This window comes from Arachis hypogaea, chromosome 12, assembly GCF_003086295.3.
Source record: "Arachis hypogaea cultivar Tifrunner chromosome 12, arahy.Tifrunner.gnm2.J5K5, whole genome shotgun sequence".
NCBI lineage: Eukaryota > Viridiplantae > Streptophyta > Magnoliopsida > Fabales > Fabaceae > Arachis > Arachis hypogaea.
Genome location: NC_092047.1, coordinates 5,106,446 through 5,122,712, shown reverse-complemented (window position 1 = coordinate 5,122,712; position 16,267 = coordinate 5,106,446). Strand labels below are relative to the sequence as shown.

Here is a 16,267-nt window from a genome sequence, read left to right as displayed (position 1 = left end):
TCTGTAGGGGAGTGAGAACATCGTCCTCAAAAAGATTCTCAGTAGAGGATTTAAGAATTATTATAAGATGATATTTAAAATAAAACTGTTTTTCGATTGCACTGATTATCGCTCGTCTTATGAATCTTTTTAAAACCAATTGTTAATCATCCAAAACCTTTTCAAAGAAACAATATTTAATTTTTTAAAAATCCAAAACCCTTCTTTTCTTGTAAGAAAAATCACAATCAGTTTCCTTGACTATATGAATGACCAACCTATTCCAAGTATACTTGGAATAGGTTGGTCAATCAGAAACCAATCACAGTCTTCAGCCCATTTCATACTCAATGAACACAATCATCATCTCATCATCAATAATCTCAAAAGTATCGCATCAGAACAAACACAGACAAAACAAATAAAAAGAGCACAGGTATAGATAGCAGTTACAGCATATAGCTCAGATAGCAGTTAATAACAGTTTAACAATTAGGCAAACCAAAAAAAAAAATTAAACTCAACCAAAGCATACAAATGCATATGATGTATGCCTGTCCTATGGCTGACAATATCATTTGTCGGTTATATAGCCAATTCCGACATATCCTGGTAGCTAACCTTGGATAGAAACACCCTTCGCGGAGCAAGTGGGGCTGAGCCACAACCCCTTTTGCTACTACCCTTTCAATCCAAAACAAGTGGAATAATCACTACTGTTGCTACTACCTAAGTAGGTGTTTATAAGCTCAACCTGAAACAAGCGAGACAAACTACAATCCTTGCTACTGTCCAAGTATCTCAAACATTGACCCAGAGCAAGCGGGATGAACCACAATCCTTGCTACTGCCCAAGTATCACAAACATACATTCATTCACAAATCATACTTTAAAATCAATCCTCATCATCCTTTTCAAATTCAATCATCATTATTATCAAATCTCAATCATAATTCTCTTCCCAATAATTCTATTCAAAACATAATTCATTATTTTCTTAAGAGTAAAGTACTAAATCAGTCCGTTATGTTTAGGCGTAATCCTATTTTAGTCTTTAACGTTTAAAGTGTCCTATTTGAATCCAAAAAAGTTTTATTTAGTTTCAATGTAGTCCCACCGTGAGGTCAAAATTAAATAATTAACGGAATGTCCTACATGACAGCAGTACAAGAACAAGGTCGATAATCTAAAGAACAAGTACAAGCTCCAAAGGTACAAAATCATCCGTGGATGCATCAATACATTTATTTATTATTTTTCTTACAATTTAAATGAAATATTTTCTATAGAACTAAGGAGAATGATAAATACATATATTGATGCATCCGCTGTTGATTTTGTGGGTTTGGAACTTGTACTTGTTCTCCAGATTATCGATTTTGTTCTTGTACTGCTGCATGTAGGACATTCTGTTAATTTTTTAACTTTAACATCACGGTGGGACTACATTGAAGCTAAATGAAACTTTTTTGGATTCAAATAGCACACTTTAAACTTTAAGGACCAAAACAGGATTATGCCCAAATATAGGAGACCAATTTAGTACTTTATCCTTTTCTTAAAATAATTCAAGTAAAATAATATAATTCTTAAATTCATAATTTTCTGAACAAAATTGCAAACAAGTCCCAAATTTTATAGAAATTTTGGTAGTACCTCCCCTAAAATTTGGACTTTGCCATTCTTTTCGGATCCCATCCAAATATTCCTCAAACTCCTTTAAATCATTTCTAAATCACACCAATTCCAATATCTCAAATCAATTTCAATCCTCAAAAATCATTTCCGATAAATCAACAATCCAAATCCAATGTCTCAAACCCTTTTTAATAACTCATACTCATTTTCAATATCAAACTATTTCCAAATCTCAAAAAATCAATTCGACAACCACCAATTTAATAAAAATCATTCAATAACCTAAAGTATTCAATCTTCTCAAATAATCAATAATTCAATAACAAACAATTACAATCGTCCAAAGCAACTCAAATCAATCCATAAGACTTACGAAAATCACAAAAATATATATTGCATTAATATCGATTTATAATAATTTTTGAAATAAAATGAGCTTAAGAAAAGCATTCCTACCTCGTTTGCGACTCAATTACGTGACAAAACTCTGATTTCTCTTGGCCTGCAACGGGGCAGCCGCATCCTCAATTCCAACCCATTTTCGCAGCAATCACAACAACTCTAATCGCAACATATAATAATCGAAACTCAATCTTATATTAAATAAAAAATTTTAATAAGATTATTTTGTAATATCAATATATATTAATGGTTATATATATTAACAGTGATAAGATTTTTTATTTAATGTTAAAATAATATATATTAATATAAAAATTAATAATAAAGTATAAAAATAATTGTTAAAAAAATTTTGGTGAAATCACAATTTAATAATTAAAAAATTATTGAAGGGTAGGTATCTTAGAAAAAATAATTTATTAAAAGGGTATTTTGATAAGCAAAATTTAATGATAAAAAATAAAATATTTGGTAATGGATATTTTTTTAAAAAATAATTTATTTTTTCTTAAAAAATGGATAAAATTAATATTAGTTAACACAAAAAATTTAAAATGGATTAAAGTTGAGGCTTTTTAAAAGTTAAAAGGGAGGAGAATGTACATTTATAAAATTGAGGGGAGAGAAGTGTCATTTTAGCATTTTGCAGGGGAGGGGAGTGAAATTTTCTCAAAAATTTATTTAACTTGATGTCTATTTTAGTAATTTTTTATATAAAAGTAATTTTGAGTAGTGTAATCCAAACAATATTTATTTTACTATAATCAATTTTGATATAAAGATTACCAAATATAAATCACTTTAACACAAACTTATTTTTCATCAAAATCAAGTTTGCAAAATCAATTTTATGCAAATTCCCATTTACAAACTGAAATCCAAATACACACTATATAATGTGCCAAACTCACCTTGAAGTTTCCGGCAAACTTCATATAAATTATAGAGTTCGCCGGAGTGGGACGAACTTGCCCTAAATGGCTAAATCTCAACAAAATACGTATTTAAAAAATTAAAGTTGGAATGATGGATTTAAAAAAATAATTTTTTTTATTTTATTTCAGAAAAAAAACCCTTCAATTATATGTATTATAATTATAATTTACCTATATCAGTCTTTTAAATAAATGTGTATCCTATGATAAAAATAAAAATAAAAAAGAAATTAAATTAAATAAATTAAAAAAAAAAAAAAAAACTGGGTGCACAAATGCACATCTCCAACATGAAAATATAAGCATGAAACAGTAACTGATCTCCATTAGTTGAGCTTGTGGAGTAGCTTGCTACACCTTCTCCACCGCAATTCTCTCCCTAATCTTATCCTGCTTCGCCGTCGCCATGAGCAACGATAATCCGAATCCCGAAAGGATGCTGACAATCCCGGTGAAGAAGACTTATCCGGTGGATCTGTACCGACCGTTACGCGACTTGGTAGCGAGAAAATACTCAGAGACCGATGCACAGAAAGTTGAAAGCGTTCTCGAAACCCTAAACAAATGCCGCAGTGACATGGTGGAGCGAGGGGACCTCTCCCTTCCCATGCAACGTGGCTGCCTCATTCACTACTTCAAATGTCTTTGCATGGTTGAGCCACTCTTCACCGCTATCTCCTCCGACGCCGACTCCGACGCCATCATGTTTTTCTGGTACGACGCCGTCGACCCTGACTATATACGTGTGGATGGAGTCTCCTCCCAGCGCAACAGTATCCAATTGGAGAAGGCTGCTGTTCTCTTCAACCTTGGCGCCGTATGCAGCCAGATTGGAGCCTCTTGCGACCGCACCGCCCTTGGCCGTCACCTTGCAATCGAAACCTTCAATGCCGCCGCCAATTTCTTCAAACTCTGGAAGGTTTTTGCCAAGGACGTCTCCGCCAACCTCTTCGCCGAGAGTCTTCACTGCCTCTTCTCCGCTCAGGCTCTGGAGCTCAATTTACAGCAACACCTCCACAACAACAACAACAGTTCGGCACTCCAAAAACATCGATGTGCCGTTTCGTTTAAATCGGTCAGTCTTGCCTCTTGACTCTTGATTGATTTTACATTTTAGATTTTCAATAGGATGAGAAGATGATGAATTGATGACGATGATGAATTAGGTCTCTGAGCATTATCGGAGAGCGTATGATCTGATACAACGTGATTCGGTCTCCTCATTTGACCGAACCTGGATAGATCATCTTTACCAGAAGGTGAAATTCTTTGAGGAGGAGGCTCTTCAGAGGGCATCATCCATCCTACCCAAATCCCAGCTACCTAAAACATTCTCATTTGATGATGATGCAGAATCTGTCACTGGAAAATTAGTAAACGGGATTTGCAGGCGCATGTACCAGTGGATACCCAAGCGAGAAGGAATATACCTTGACCTCATCCTTTCCGAGTACAGCCCTTTCAAGATTATGGAAGGTGGAAAGATGGTGGCTAACCCATGGGACATGCCTCCTCCTTATCCAACAAATTTTGCAATCCCCTCATCTTCGTCTTCCACACATATTCTGGCATTTCCTTTCAAGAAGAGTAAGCCCTTGAACCTGTACGAGTCCCTGCGCAATTTCTTTGTCCTCAAATACTCTGAGAGCGTGGCAAACAGAGCAGAACGCTTTCTGGAAATGCTAAACAAATTGCGTAGTGAAATGCTGCGTGATGACCTCTCTCTACCCATGCGGCGTGACTGCCTCATCCGCTATTTGAAATGGCTTTGCATGATTGAGCCTTTCTTCCCTATGACAACCTCACCCAACCCACCTATCTTTGTTTGGTACAATGCCTTCTTCCCAAAAATCAAATCTTCTCAGCACAACATCCATTTGGAGAAGGCCTCTGTTCTCTTCAACCTGGGAGCCCTTGGCTCCCACATTGCTCACTCCTGCGATGTCACCACCATCCAAGGTCGGCGCATTGCCATAGACGCCTTACATGATGCTTCATATTGGTTCTTAATACTAACGCATGAGGCTGAGAAGGCATCTGCCACTGACTTGTCAATAAGCTCCGCCCAGATACTGCGCCAGCTAATAACCGCTCAGATTGCTTACTTGGAATGCGAGTTTCCTCATTCCCATTCCCATCGTGGTGGATCATCATTACCTAATTATCCTGTATGTATCATCATCTAGCTTCTCAGTTGATTTTTTTTTAGCGCAATTGATGATGTCAATATTGATTTGTTAAATTGTGTGATTGGGATGATGTAGGTCTCTCTGCTTTATCGGAAAATTTATGATCTGATGACATTTGGACCTTTAGCTGAGAAGCTTGTTCAGTCCTCGATACCTCAATTTATTGAGTCGAAGATGAAAACCTGCCATGTTCAAACTGGTCCTTTTGATGTCACTGAACTATTTCTTTCAGGGTATTGTGAGGCTCAATCCCTGCTTGGAGAAGGATGTCAAACACCATACTTGGACTTTCTCTCCGAGGTTGGCCATTACAAGATTATGGATGGAATATTGTTGCCAATTTTAGAGGTAGTAACGTCGGCATTGAAGGAGATGAACTTGTCAGAGGACACTGTAATAAAGAGACAAAGAACTGTGTAAGGGCTTGCTCTTTATACTGCTTGAAGTCATGCATCAAGTGCCTTGAGAAGGAATACAGAGCTCTTTGTAAAGTATAGCATCTTTTGTTTTTTCTAAAATTAGCTTTACTGTTTTCTTTTATTCAAAGTTTATATGTTTACTTATTGTGCTGAATTAAAACTATATACTTGCATGTTTGTATCATTCATTTGTTCCCTTTCAGACTTTTATTTCTTCTTGAATTTTGTGGATCTCGAATGGATAAGTTGACTCATGAAAGAAGACATTTCCTTTGTATATTTTTCATTTTATTCCTTCTAGTCTTAGAATGTCTGTCTGTAGCATGCTGTGTTGCACTTATCAAAAATTGACATGGCATTTCTTTATTTGTACCCTATACACACATGTAAAGCTCAGTCATTTTCGCGTTATGGATATTTGCATCTCTGCTGAATATGAGGAGTAGCTAATGAAGGTTGTGGTGGAGAAGCTAATGAAGGTTATGGATATTTTATTGCAGATGAAGAAAATGAGAACAATGACTTAAATTACTTGCTTTCCTTGTATATTTGTATTGGTAATAGTTGTGTTGTTTTATTTTAGTCTTTCTGCAGGGATTTATGAACTTAGTTTATGTCAAAATGTTGTGATTTATTTTAACTATTTACCATTATGAGTCCCTATGAATTACTACTTTGATTCTTTCTGTGGAGTTCAATTAGAATCTAAGATTTCACTCTGTCATAAATCACATCTTATCAAAAAATGTAAAGCAAGGCCATGTTATACTTAAAATGGTTCCAAACTTCTATACCTCGTACAAATCGAAGCATTCTTCTTGTTATATGAATATCAGAGACTCGGAAAGCATGATTTGTACTTTATCAACATTAGATACCCAATATTAAAAAAAAAATGTTTGAGTACATTTTATGTATACAATTGTGTAAGAGAAAGAATGAGTATAAGTTTTATTTGTCTTTCTTTTCATAGAATTCTAAAGATAACTTATTTTTATGCTATGAGAAAATTTCTAATGAGTAATGACACTCATCATTGTATTATGTATATATTCTTGATGGTGAAAGTTGATGGCATAACATGTAATTTGCTCTCTTTTCTCCCTAACTTTTCTTATTGGGCCATGCACATATCCAGGCCTTGATAGGTTGGTTTTTGTTGTTTCTTGTTAGCCCTATTGTAGGTATCACCCAAATATGAAAAACAATGGCAGTTTGATGCTAGCATCTTGGACTGAAATATGTTAAAATTATATCTTCTATAATTTAAATTTAACAAAGAGTAACTTACAAAAATACAATAAAAATTGAAGAAACTGTTAGCCCTTAATTTTTTGGGCCTTTTTGCTCCTTGGTAGTTTGAAATCCAGCAAAAACCCAACAAAAAAGAGGAAGTATGAGCTCAAGAGAAACAATGAACTATGATTTAAAAAAAAAACTTATTTTTGGTCATGTCTAAAATGAGCACAATAATTATGTGTTTATTGGATATGTTACATTTATATAAATTATTAGATTATATTAGATAAAAATTAAAAGTTAATATAAAAAAAGAATATTGATGGACTCGAATAAATACAAAATATTCTAGTACATAATTAAATACTTTAAATGATAATACTTTAATACACATTTTTAAATAGCAACAGAATCTTGCATTTTTAAATAATTAAATATAAAATATATAAATACAAAATATATGAGTATTTTTTATTTATTAAGATTAATTATTGTGCAAAAAAATTTTGTAATATCAAAAAATTATATTAAAATGATATTTTAAACTATAACATAAAAATATAAAATAATTTTAAATTTATTTTATGTTACTTGATAAATAATTAAATTATTATATTTAAAATTTAATAACTAACTATTTTTGTTAAAGATATTATTATATAATATAATTTTTTATCAAAATATTTTAAAATATAATTTATTTAAAATATTATATATAATACATGAAAATATTAACTTTTTTATTTTTTCTAATTTTTTTTAAAAAATAGAATAAATAATATAATTCTAAATACATGCCTATCATATTATATATTTACTTATATTAGTAAGGCCTAAACTAATAAAACTTATGTAATTAAAAATATAAAACATATAAATATTTTTTATTCGTTAAAATTAATTATTATGCAAAAATTTTTTATAATATTAAAATATTATATTAAAATAATATTTTAAATTGCAACCTAAAAATTTAAAATAATTAAATTTTATTTTATATTACTTGATAAATAATTAGATTATTATATTCAATACTTAACTAACTATTTTTGTTAAAAATATTATTATATAATATAATTTTTTTTATCAAATATTTGTCTAAATATAGTTTATTTAAAATAGTATATATAATACGTGAAAATATTATTTTTTTATTGTTTTTTAGAAAAGCTAAATAAATAATGTGTATCAACTACGTATATGTATCGTATATGTGTATGTAATAGTAACTGATAGAATTAATATATATTCTTTTATTCTTTAAACTCTCTAATATATATGCCATCTCATGACCCTCTCTTCTAGTCTTTTTTATTTATATTTATTTTGTTGTAATATTAAGCAGATAATAATTTAAAATTACTTTTTAAATTTAATATTTATAGTTTTATTTTTATATATATAATATTTATAATTATATATTTATAATAAGATTATTTTTTATTTTTTATTATTTTTAAATATTTTTTTTTCTAGTTAAATTTTTTATTCTCTAACGACAAGATTTATATATATATATATATATATATATATATATATATATATATATATATATATATATATATGAGAAATTTGTGTACAAATATCTTTCACAAAATATTTTTCATCATATATAATTTATTAAAAATATATTTTGTTAAATCCAATAGTAAAATATATAATTTTTTAGTTTTAATGTAACAAATTTAATATGTTATTTGATTTCAATGTTATTATATTATTATAATTATTTAATATATAAGAAAATTAATAGATAGTGTATATATATACAAGGAAAAAAAAAATAGTTTTAGTTTACATGATACTGATATGATACTGTCTCTGATTTATGATATCACAAATGTGATATTTCAATAATAAAATTTTCTACTTTCATACTTCCTCTTCCACAATTTTTCCAACCTTTAACAACAAATTAACAATAATAGTTGTAAAGACGACCCACAACAACAAATAATAATAAATTCAAATTGGTATTGGAAGTTAATTAACCAAAAATAGAAACAACGTGACAATTGACAAATGATAATTCAAAAAGGGCTTAAAAGCAAAACTTCATCTCTAGAATTTTAATACATTTGAATTTGGCAAGATTTCAAAACATTTGAATTCGGCAAGATAAAAAAAACTTTAATAGAATAATTAGAATGAAACTAAACTATTGATAAGAGTACAACTTATTCAAAATAAAAGGATATAAATTAAAACTAATATAGAATTAAATAAAACATAAAGATGATAAAAACTTTGTGTTTTTTTTGTTAAGAGATGTGTTATCGTAGCTATAGGAGTAACAAAATTTTTTTATTTTAGTGGGAGGTTATTGGATTTTTCAAAATAAATTTTATGACTATTTTGTCTTTATAATTTATTTTATGAAATGATTTGTTAAAGGATAAATATAATCCAAAAGAATTAGAAACTAAATCATGGTCAACTCTTTCTATTTGCTTTATATATATAAAGAAGTTTATCACATATTTTATTATATAAAAGTGAAACTTGTTTGTTTCAAAAAATATAAGTACTTTTTATTCGTTAGGATTAATTATTAAGCAAGAAAATTTTTATAACATTAAAAAATTATATTAAAATAATATTTTAAACTACAACATAAAAATATAAAATAATTAAAATTTATTTTATATTACTTGACAAATAATTAAATTATTATATTTAAAATTTATTAATTAATTATTTTATTAAATATATTATTATATAATATATTTTTTTATCAAAATATTTATAAAAAAATTTATTTAAAATATTATATATAATACATAAAAATATTAATTTTTTTATTTTTTCAAATTTTTATGGTGATATTACACGTTTATTGTGATATATAATACATAAAAATATTACACGTTTAATATTTTTAAAATTAATTTTGTCAAAATATTTTTTTAATTATATATAATACATAGAACCATCACACGTTTTATTAAATATTATATAATAATTAATTTTATTAAAATAATATTATATATACTATTTTGAATAAAACGTATATTTACAAATATTTAAATAAAAATTATGTTATATAATAATATATTTTTAATAAAGTTAACTATTAATAAATATTTTTAATAATATAAAATAATTTAATTATTTTTAAATAATATAAAATAATTAAAAATAGTACTGTATAATAATTAATCTTAATAAATAAAAAATATTTTTGTATGTATTTATATGTTTTATATTTATTTTAAAATAAAAAATGAAAAAGTCTAGAGGCCAGTAATTTTTGTGTTTTTTGGCCAGTATTTAACTATCAAAATAAAAATGAGTGATTTTTTATTATTAAATGTAATCTCACACTATTAAAAATACTATTGATGACCAATTGATAGTTACAAAACACCAAAACTACTGGCCCCTAACATTTCTCATAAAAAATTATATTTGTCATTTTTAAAATATTCTGTATTAAAATATATTTACGTATGTATATACTAATATATTCAATATTTATAAAATCTATCAATACTCCTCTTTCATAACATTGATTGATTTTAGACATTGATTAAAGATCTTTGGTAGTTTTATCAATTTTTAATTTAAACCAAAACTTTGCCGCTGAAATTTAGTTCATTGCTAAAATTATATGCCTCTTAATATGCTATACTCAAGTTTAAATCTTAGCCAATGCGCGAACAGTTGAATATGATCTCCACAGGAATGGAAAAAAAGGGTTCGAATTAAATTAAATTAAATAAATTCTACAAAGAAAAAATAAAAAAGGGTGCACAACTGCACATCTCCACCATGAAAAAATATAAGCAACTGATCTCCATTAGTTGAGCTTGTGGAGAGGCTCGCTACACCTTCTCGACCGCAATTCTCTCCCTAATCCTATCATGCTTCGCCGTCACCATGAACAACGATAATCCGAATCCCGAAAGGATGCTGGCAATCCCGGTGAAGAAGACTGATCCGGTGGATCTGCACCGGCCGTTACGCAACTTGGTAGCGAGAAAATACTCAGAGAGCGATGCAGAGAAAGTTGAAAGCGTTCTCGAAACCCTAAACAACTGCCGCAGGGACATGGTGGAGCGAGGGGACCTCTCCCTTGTCATGCAACGTGAATGCCTCAACCACTATTTCAAATGCCTCTGCATGGTTGAACCACTCTTCACCACTATCTCCTCCGACGCCGACGCCGACTCCGACCCCATCGTCTTGGTCTGGTACGACGCCTTCTACTCTGAGCGTGAGGGTGGGGTCTCCTCTCAGCGCAACAGCATCCAATTGGAGAAGGCTGCTGTTGTCTTCAACCTTGGCGCCTTATGCAGCCAGATTGGAGCCTCTTGCGACCGCACCACCGCTCTTGGCCGTAACCTTGCAATGGATGCCTTCAATGACGCTGCCAATTTCTTCTTGAAACTCTGGAAGGTCTTTTCCACGGACCTCTCCGCCACCCTCGACTTGACTCTCCTCCTCGCCGAGAGTCTTCACTGCCTCTTCTCCGCTCAGGCTTTGGAGCTCAATTTACAGCAACAACTCGGCAACAACAGCAACAGTTCGGCTCTCCAAAATCATCTATGTGCTGTTTCGTTTAAATCGGTCAGTCTTGACTCTTGACTCTTGATTTTATATTTTAGATTTTATATTGAGGTTCACTAAGGATTGAACTCTCGAACTTTTGGATTTAGAATTCTGATACCATGTAATAAAACCGCTCATCCCAAAAGCTTAGCCTGATAGTAAAATGTAACACCAATGGTTATTCCTCTAATACTTCCTAAACGTCTATTGTATACATTGTACAAAATTTCCATTGGCTCCCTATACTTCCTCTTTAGATTTTCAATATGATGATGAATTGATGATGATGATGTAGGTTTCTAAGCTTTATCAGAGAGCATATGATCTGATACAAAGTGATTCGGCTGCAACCCAGCATGTCTCCTCATTTGACCAAAGCTGGCTAACTCATCTTTACCAGAAGGTGAAATTCTTTGAGGAGGAGGCTCTTCAGAGGCGATCATCCATGCTACCCGAATCCCAACTACCTAAAACATTCTCATTTGATCATGATGCAGAATCTCTCACTGAAAAATTAGTTAAAGGGATTTGCAGGCGCACGTACCAGTGGATACCCAAGCCAGAAGGAATATACCTTGACCTCATCCTTTCCGAGTACAGCCCTTTCGAGATTATCGATGGTGGAAAGCTGGTGTCTAACCCATACGGCATGCCTCCTTATCCAACAAATTTTGCAATCCCCTCAACTTGGTCTTGGTATTCACAACATATTCTGGCATTGCCTTTGAAGAAGAGTGAGCCCTTGGACCTCTACGAGTCCTTGCGCAATTACTTTGTCCTCAAATACTCTGAGAGTGTGGCAAACAGAGTAGAAGGCCTTCTCGAAATGCTAAACAAATTGCGTAGTGAAATGCTGCGTGATGACCTCTCTCTACCCTTGCGCCGTGACTGCCTCATCCGCTATTACAAATGCCTTTGCATGATTGAGCCTTTGTTCCCCATGACTTCCTCATCCAACCCACCTATCTTTGTTTGGTACGATGCCTTCTACCCACATAGGAACTCTTCTCAGCACAACATCCATTTGGAGAAGGCCTCTGTTCTCTTCAACCTGGGAGCCCTCGGCTCCCACATTGCTCACTTCTGCGATGTCACCACCATCCAAGGCCGGCGCATTGCCATAGACGCCTTACAAGATGCTTCATATTGGTTCTTAATACTAACGCATGAGGCTGAGAAGGCATCTGCCACTACTGACTTGTCAATAAGCTCCGCCCAGATGCTGCGATTTTCCTCATTCCCATGGATCATCATTACCTCAATATCCTGTATGTATCATCATCTAGCTTTTCAGTTGATTTTTTCTTGATGATGTCAATATTGATTTGTTAAATTGTGTGATTGGGATGATGTAGGTTTCTCGGCTTTATCGCAAACTTTATGATCTGACAACATTTGGGCCTTTGGCTGAGAATCTTGCTCAATCCTCGATACCTCAATTTGTTGAGTCGAAGATGAAAACCTGCCATGTTCAAACTGGTCCTATTGATGTCACTGAGCTATTTCTTTCAGGGTATTGTGCAGTTCAATCGCTGCTTCGACAGGGATGTCAAACATCATGCTCTGACCTTCTCTTCGAGGATGGCCCTTGCAAGATTACTTATGGAATATTGTGGCCAATTTTAGAGGCATTAGCATTGGCATTAGAGGGGATGAACTTGTCAGAGAATACGCCCATAGAGGAAAACTAAACAAGTTTAGGAATGAATGAACTTTTTATTTTCCTTTTTAAGATGGATGTTGGAATTTTGTTCGTTGATACTGGAACTTATTTGTGAATATATTATACTCTTTGTTTTTGTGTGAATGTATTCCTTCATATTCCTCACCAATTTGTATGCCTTTGATCTTGTAGCCATTGTTAGTTTTTGTTGCGTATTGGTTGATAGAACGTTTCAAATTGTGAGATATGGTGCTAAGGAGAGTGGTTTACACTTTTCTTTTATGTTAGAATATGACGGATGGAGCAACTAATATGCATATGTTTTGCTAAAATGCGAAATAAAACGGTTGTAAACTGTAAACTGACTGAAACAGTGACAAGGAAAATTGCAGATTAGGTATGACGACATTATGGAATCGATTTTTGTTCCCATTTCTATACTATTTCATGTTCAATTTATTGATTTATATTTCTTTATCAATGCTTAGCAGGAACATACTTACTTTGGATAATAAAGAGACAAAGTACTGTGTAAGGCCTTGCTCTTTATATTGCTTGAAGCTGTTGGATGGCGGAAAAGTCATGAATCAATTGCCTTCAGAAGGAATACAGAGCTCTTTGTAAAGTATAGTATCTTTTGTTTTTCTAAAGTTAGCTTTACTGTTTACTTTTATTCAAAGTTTATATGCTTACTTATTCTGCTGAATTAAAATTACATACTTGCTTGTTTGTATCATTTTATTTGTTCCCTTTCAGTCTTTTATTTCTTCTTGAATTTTGTGCATCTCGAATGGATAATTTGATGTTGCAGCTTATAAAAGATACAAGTTGACTCATGAAAGAAGACATTTCCTTTGTATTTTTTATTTTATTCCTTCTCTTCTTAGAATGTTTCATTCTGTTCGTCAAGGTCTTTCTTCTGCCAGTCCCCAACCTTCTTGCTGCTGCCGACAAAGGTAGGCATCCTCTTTGCATCATTGACTCTGTTGATTTGGTTTTGCTTTTGGCTTTGATTTGGGATTGGCTGTTGCTTTTTTTTATTTATTTTTTAGTTTTTTTGTGATTTTCCTGACTTGCATCATATAAATTCTTATCATCTAATAATTTGCTTTTGTTTATTTTTGGCAATTTCATGCTTCTGATGCTTCCTTGCCCTTTCTTAAATTGACTTTTTTTTCCCTTCAAATTTTGTAAATTAATATGATCAAATTAAAATATGAGGGGTAGCCAATGAAGGCTGTGGTGGAGAAGCTAATGAAGGTTATGGATATTTTATTGCAGATGAAGAATATGAGAACAATGACTTAAATGACTTGCTTTCGTTGTATATCTGTATTTGTAATAGTTGTGTTGTTTTATTTTAGTCTTTCTGCAGGGATTTATGAACTTAGTTTATGTCAAATGTTGTATTTATTTTAACTATTTACTATTATGAGTCCCTATGAATTACTATTTTGATTTTTTCTTTGGAGTTCAATTAGAATCCAAGATTCCACTCTGTCATAAATCAGCACAGGAACATGAAGTGACTAGCAATGGGGACTCTGATCTGGTTCTCCAATTTTTGTGATCTTTCTAGCAGGTTGAGTTCACAAATGGGCGTTATTGCCCTTCTGATGATCAGGTCTGGTGTACATGATATTTATTGAACTTCTTTTCTCCAATCCAATTTTGTCAAAAAGATATTTTTTATTATGTTCTGTTAGGATGCTTGAAACGTGGTAGTTACGATAACTTCATTGTATAGAATTTTTCATGACCAGGGGGAATGTACTCAACATAGTGGACCTAAACTTTCATTTTGATTACTTTATATTGTTTAGTAGCAAAAAAAAGGGATGGATCACTACTGGAGGATGATAGTTTGCTTTATTGATAATTGAGAGGAAAAGGCGTACATGAAGGATAAGATTTCAATGTAGTAGTCTAAGTTTATCATCCAGCCTCCTTGTTGCTCTGCTGGTGAAGGATCTTGTGTTTCAAATGGAGCACGCAAAGATTGCACAACGGTAATTGCACAAATGTCTCCTATTTTATTTTATTTCTGTCCTTTTAGATATATAATGTTGAAACAACAACAGCATTTTTTGACACAGTATCTGGAAATCTAGACATACTTCTTTTATATGAAGGAGCCTTAAATGGAAAAGGAAAGCAAGGATCCCTTTTGTTTGAAACCACATGCTGCATGTTATTCAAATTAACTTGATCATCAGCAACCACACAACAATGTAAAGTGAATGCAAATTTTGCATTACTTAGGGCAGGTTTTAACATGTTCAGGGGTGGTAATGTTTTTTGACCAGTAGAATTTAAACGATTAATATATTTACTTAGATATGGTTAGCTTTGGATTTTGACTATTTTCTTTTGGTCTGGTTATTTTAACTTCTAATGCCAGCTGTTCTATTATGATATATGCAGTTTGCACTTGCTCTAAACTGGCCCGATTATCTAAAGACAAAGCATCCTATTATTTAGGATAACCTACAAATATCATATAACCACCACTTTGACCAAGTTTAATGGTCTTAATTAGTATTATAACAATTATAATAAAGAATTAACATCTACACCTAAATATATATTGTCCTTGAAAGCTTTACACCCTTGCTAACGTACGATTGCAAGAGTTTAAGCTTAACCTTATTGATGTATTGCTTCCGTTCTCTCATTCATGAGTGTAAGAAATATATTTTTTCTTTAGTTCCTTGATCTGATTCTAGAATTATTTAGTAGGGCCATGCTGGGGTAGCTATAGCATTTGGATATCTTTGTAAATGCTAGCTTGCCTACTTGTGTTATCAAGAGTATCTTTTGGATTTGCACTTCCCATCACTTGGTTATGACCTGCCTTATGGGCTATGTCTTCGTCACCATATTCTTCTAATGATTAAAGCTGAATACTTTCCTAATAGGCTTTTGTATGATCTATGAAAGCAATGGAGATATTGTGTAGATACAATGCAGAACTCATCAATGGATCTAGTAAGCAGCACATCAGGAAAATTGTGTAGATACAAACACTAAATTTTGAAGGATTTGAATAAGAAAAGAACACAGGAAATTTGTTATCATAAAGAATAAAACTTTCACATAGCAATCAAAGGAAATACCTAATCTGCTATTTTCCAAAGGAAAAAATAGAAAATAAATTAGAGAAAGAGCAAGAGACTATTCCTTGTCACTATTGCCAACCAGCCAACCAGACGGAATTGCTTGCATATTTAGGAAAGAGCAATCAACCAAAT

The 16,267-nt window shown here is 31.8% G+C and overlaps 2 protein-coding genes and 1 long non-coding RNA gene across 3 annotated transcripts; all 3 read left to right on the top strand.

The window, feature by feature from the left end:
• Positions 1-3,361: 3,361 nt before the first annotated feature.
• LOC112726527 (uncharacterized) lies at positions 3,362-5,747 on the top strand. Its single transcript, XM_025775942.3, has 3 exons — positions 3,362-4,030; positions 4,122-5,123; positions 5,220-5,747. The coding sequence occupies exons 1-3, from the start codon at positions 3,362-3,364 to the stop codon at positions 5,562-5,564; spliced, it is 2,016 nt and encodes a 671-aa protein (XP_025631727.1). The 3' UTR covers positions 5,565-5,747.
• Positions 5,748-10,457: 4,710 nt separating this feature from the next.
• LOC112726525 (uncharacterized) lies at positions 10,458-13,185 on the top strand. Its single transcript, XM_025775941.3, has 3 exons — positions 10,458-11,371; positions 11,649-12,621; positions 12,709-13,185. Exons 1-3 carry the CDS (start codon positions 10,682-10,684, stop codon positions 12,735-12,737), a joined length of 1,692 nt encoding a protein of 563 aa, XP_025631726.2. The 5' UTR covers positions 10,458-10,681; the 3' UTR covers positions 12,738-13,185.
• Positions 13,186-13,738: 553 nt separating this feature from the next.
• LOC140176944 (uncharacterized) lies at positions 13,739-15,433 on the top strand. The gene is made up of 4 exons (XR_011868203.1): positions 13,739-13,972; positions 14,498-14,640; positions 14,840-15,025; positions 15,113-15,433. It is a non-coding gene; the product is annotated as an uncharacterized lncRNA (long non-coding RNA).
• Positions 15,434-16,267: the final 834 nt, after the last annotated feature.

Coding starts and splice junctions, on each gene's coding strand:
- LOC112726527 (XM_025775942.3), top strand. CDS start 3,362: ATGAGCAACGATAATCCGAATCCCGAAAGGATGCTGACAATCCCGGTG. Junction 4,031..4,121: donor GTGCCGTTTCGTTTAAATCG/GTCAGTCTTGCC, acceptor ATGATGAATTAG/GTCTCTGAGCATTATCGGAG. Junction 5,124..5,219: donor CATCATTACCTAATTATCCT/GTATGTATCATC, acceptor GGGATGATGTAG/GTCTCTCTGCTTTATCGGAA.
- LOC112726525 (XM_025775941.3), top strand. CDS start 10,682: ATGAACAACGATAATCCGAATCCCGAAAGGATGCTGGCAATCCCGGTG. Junction 11,372..11,648: donor GTGCTGTTTCGTTTAAATCG/GTCAGTCTTGAC, acceptor ATGATGATGTAG/GTTTCTAAGCTTTATCAGAG. Junction 12,622..12,708: donor CATCATTACCTCAATATCCT/GTATGTATCATC, acceptor GGGATGATGTAG/GTTTCTCGGCTTTATCGCAA.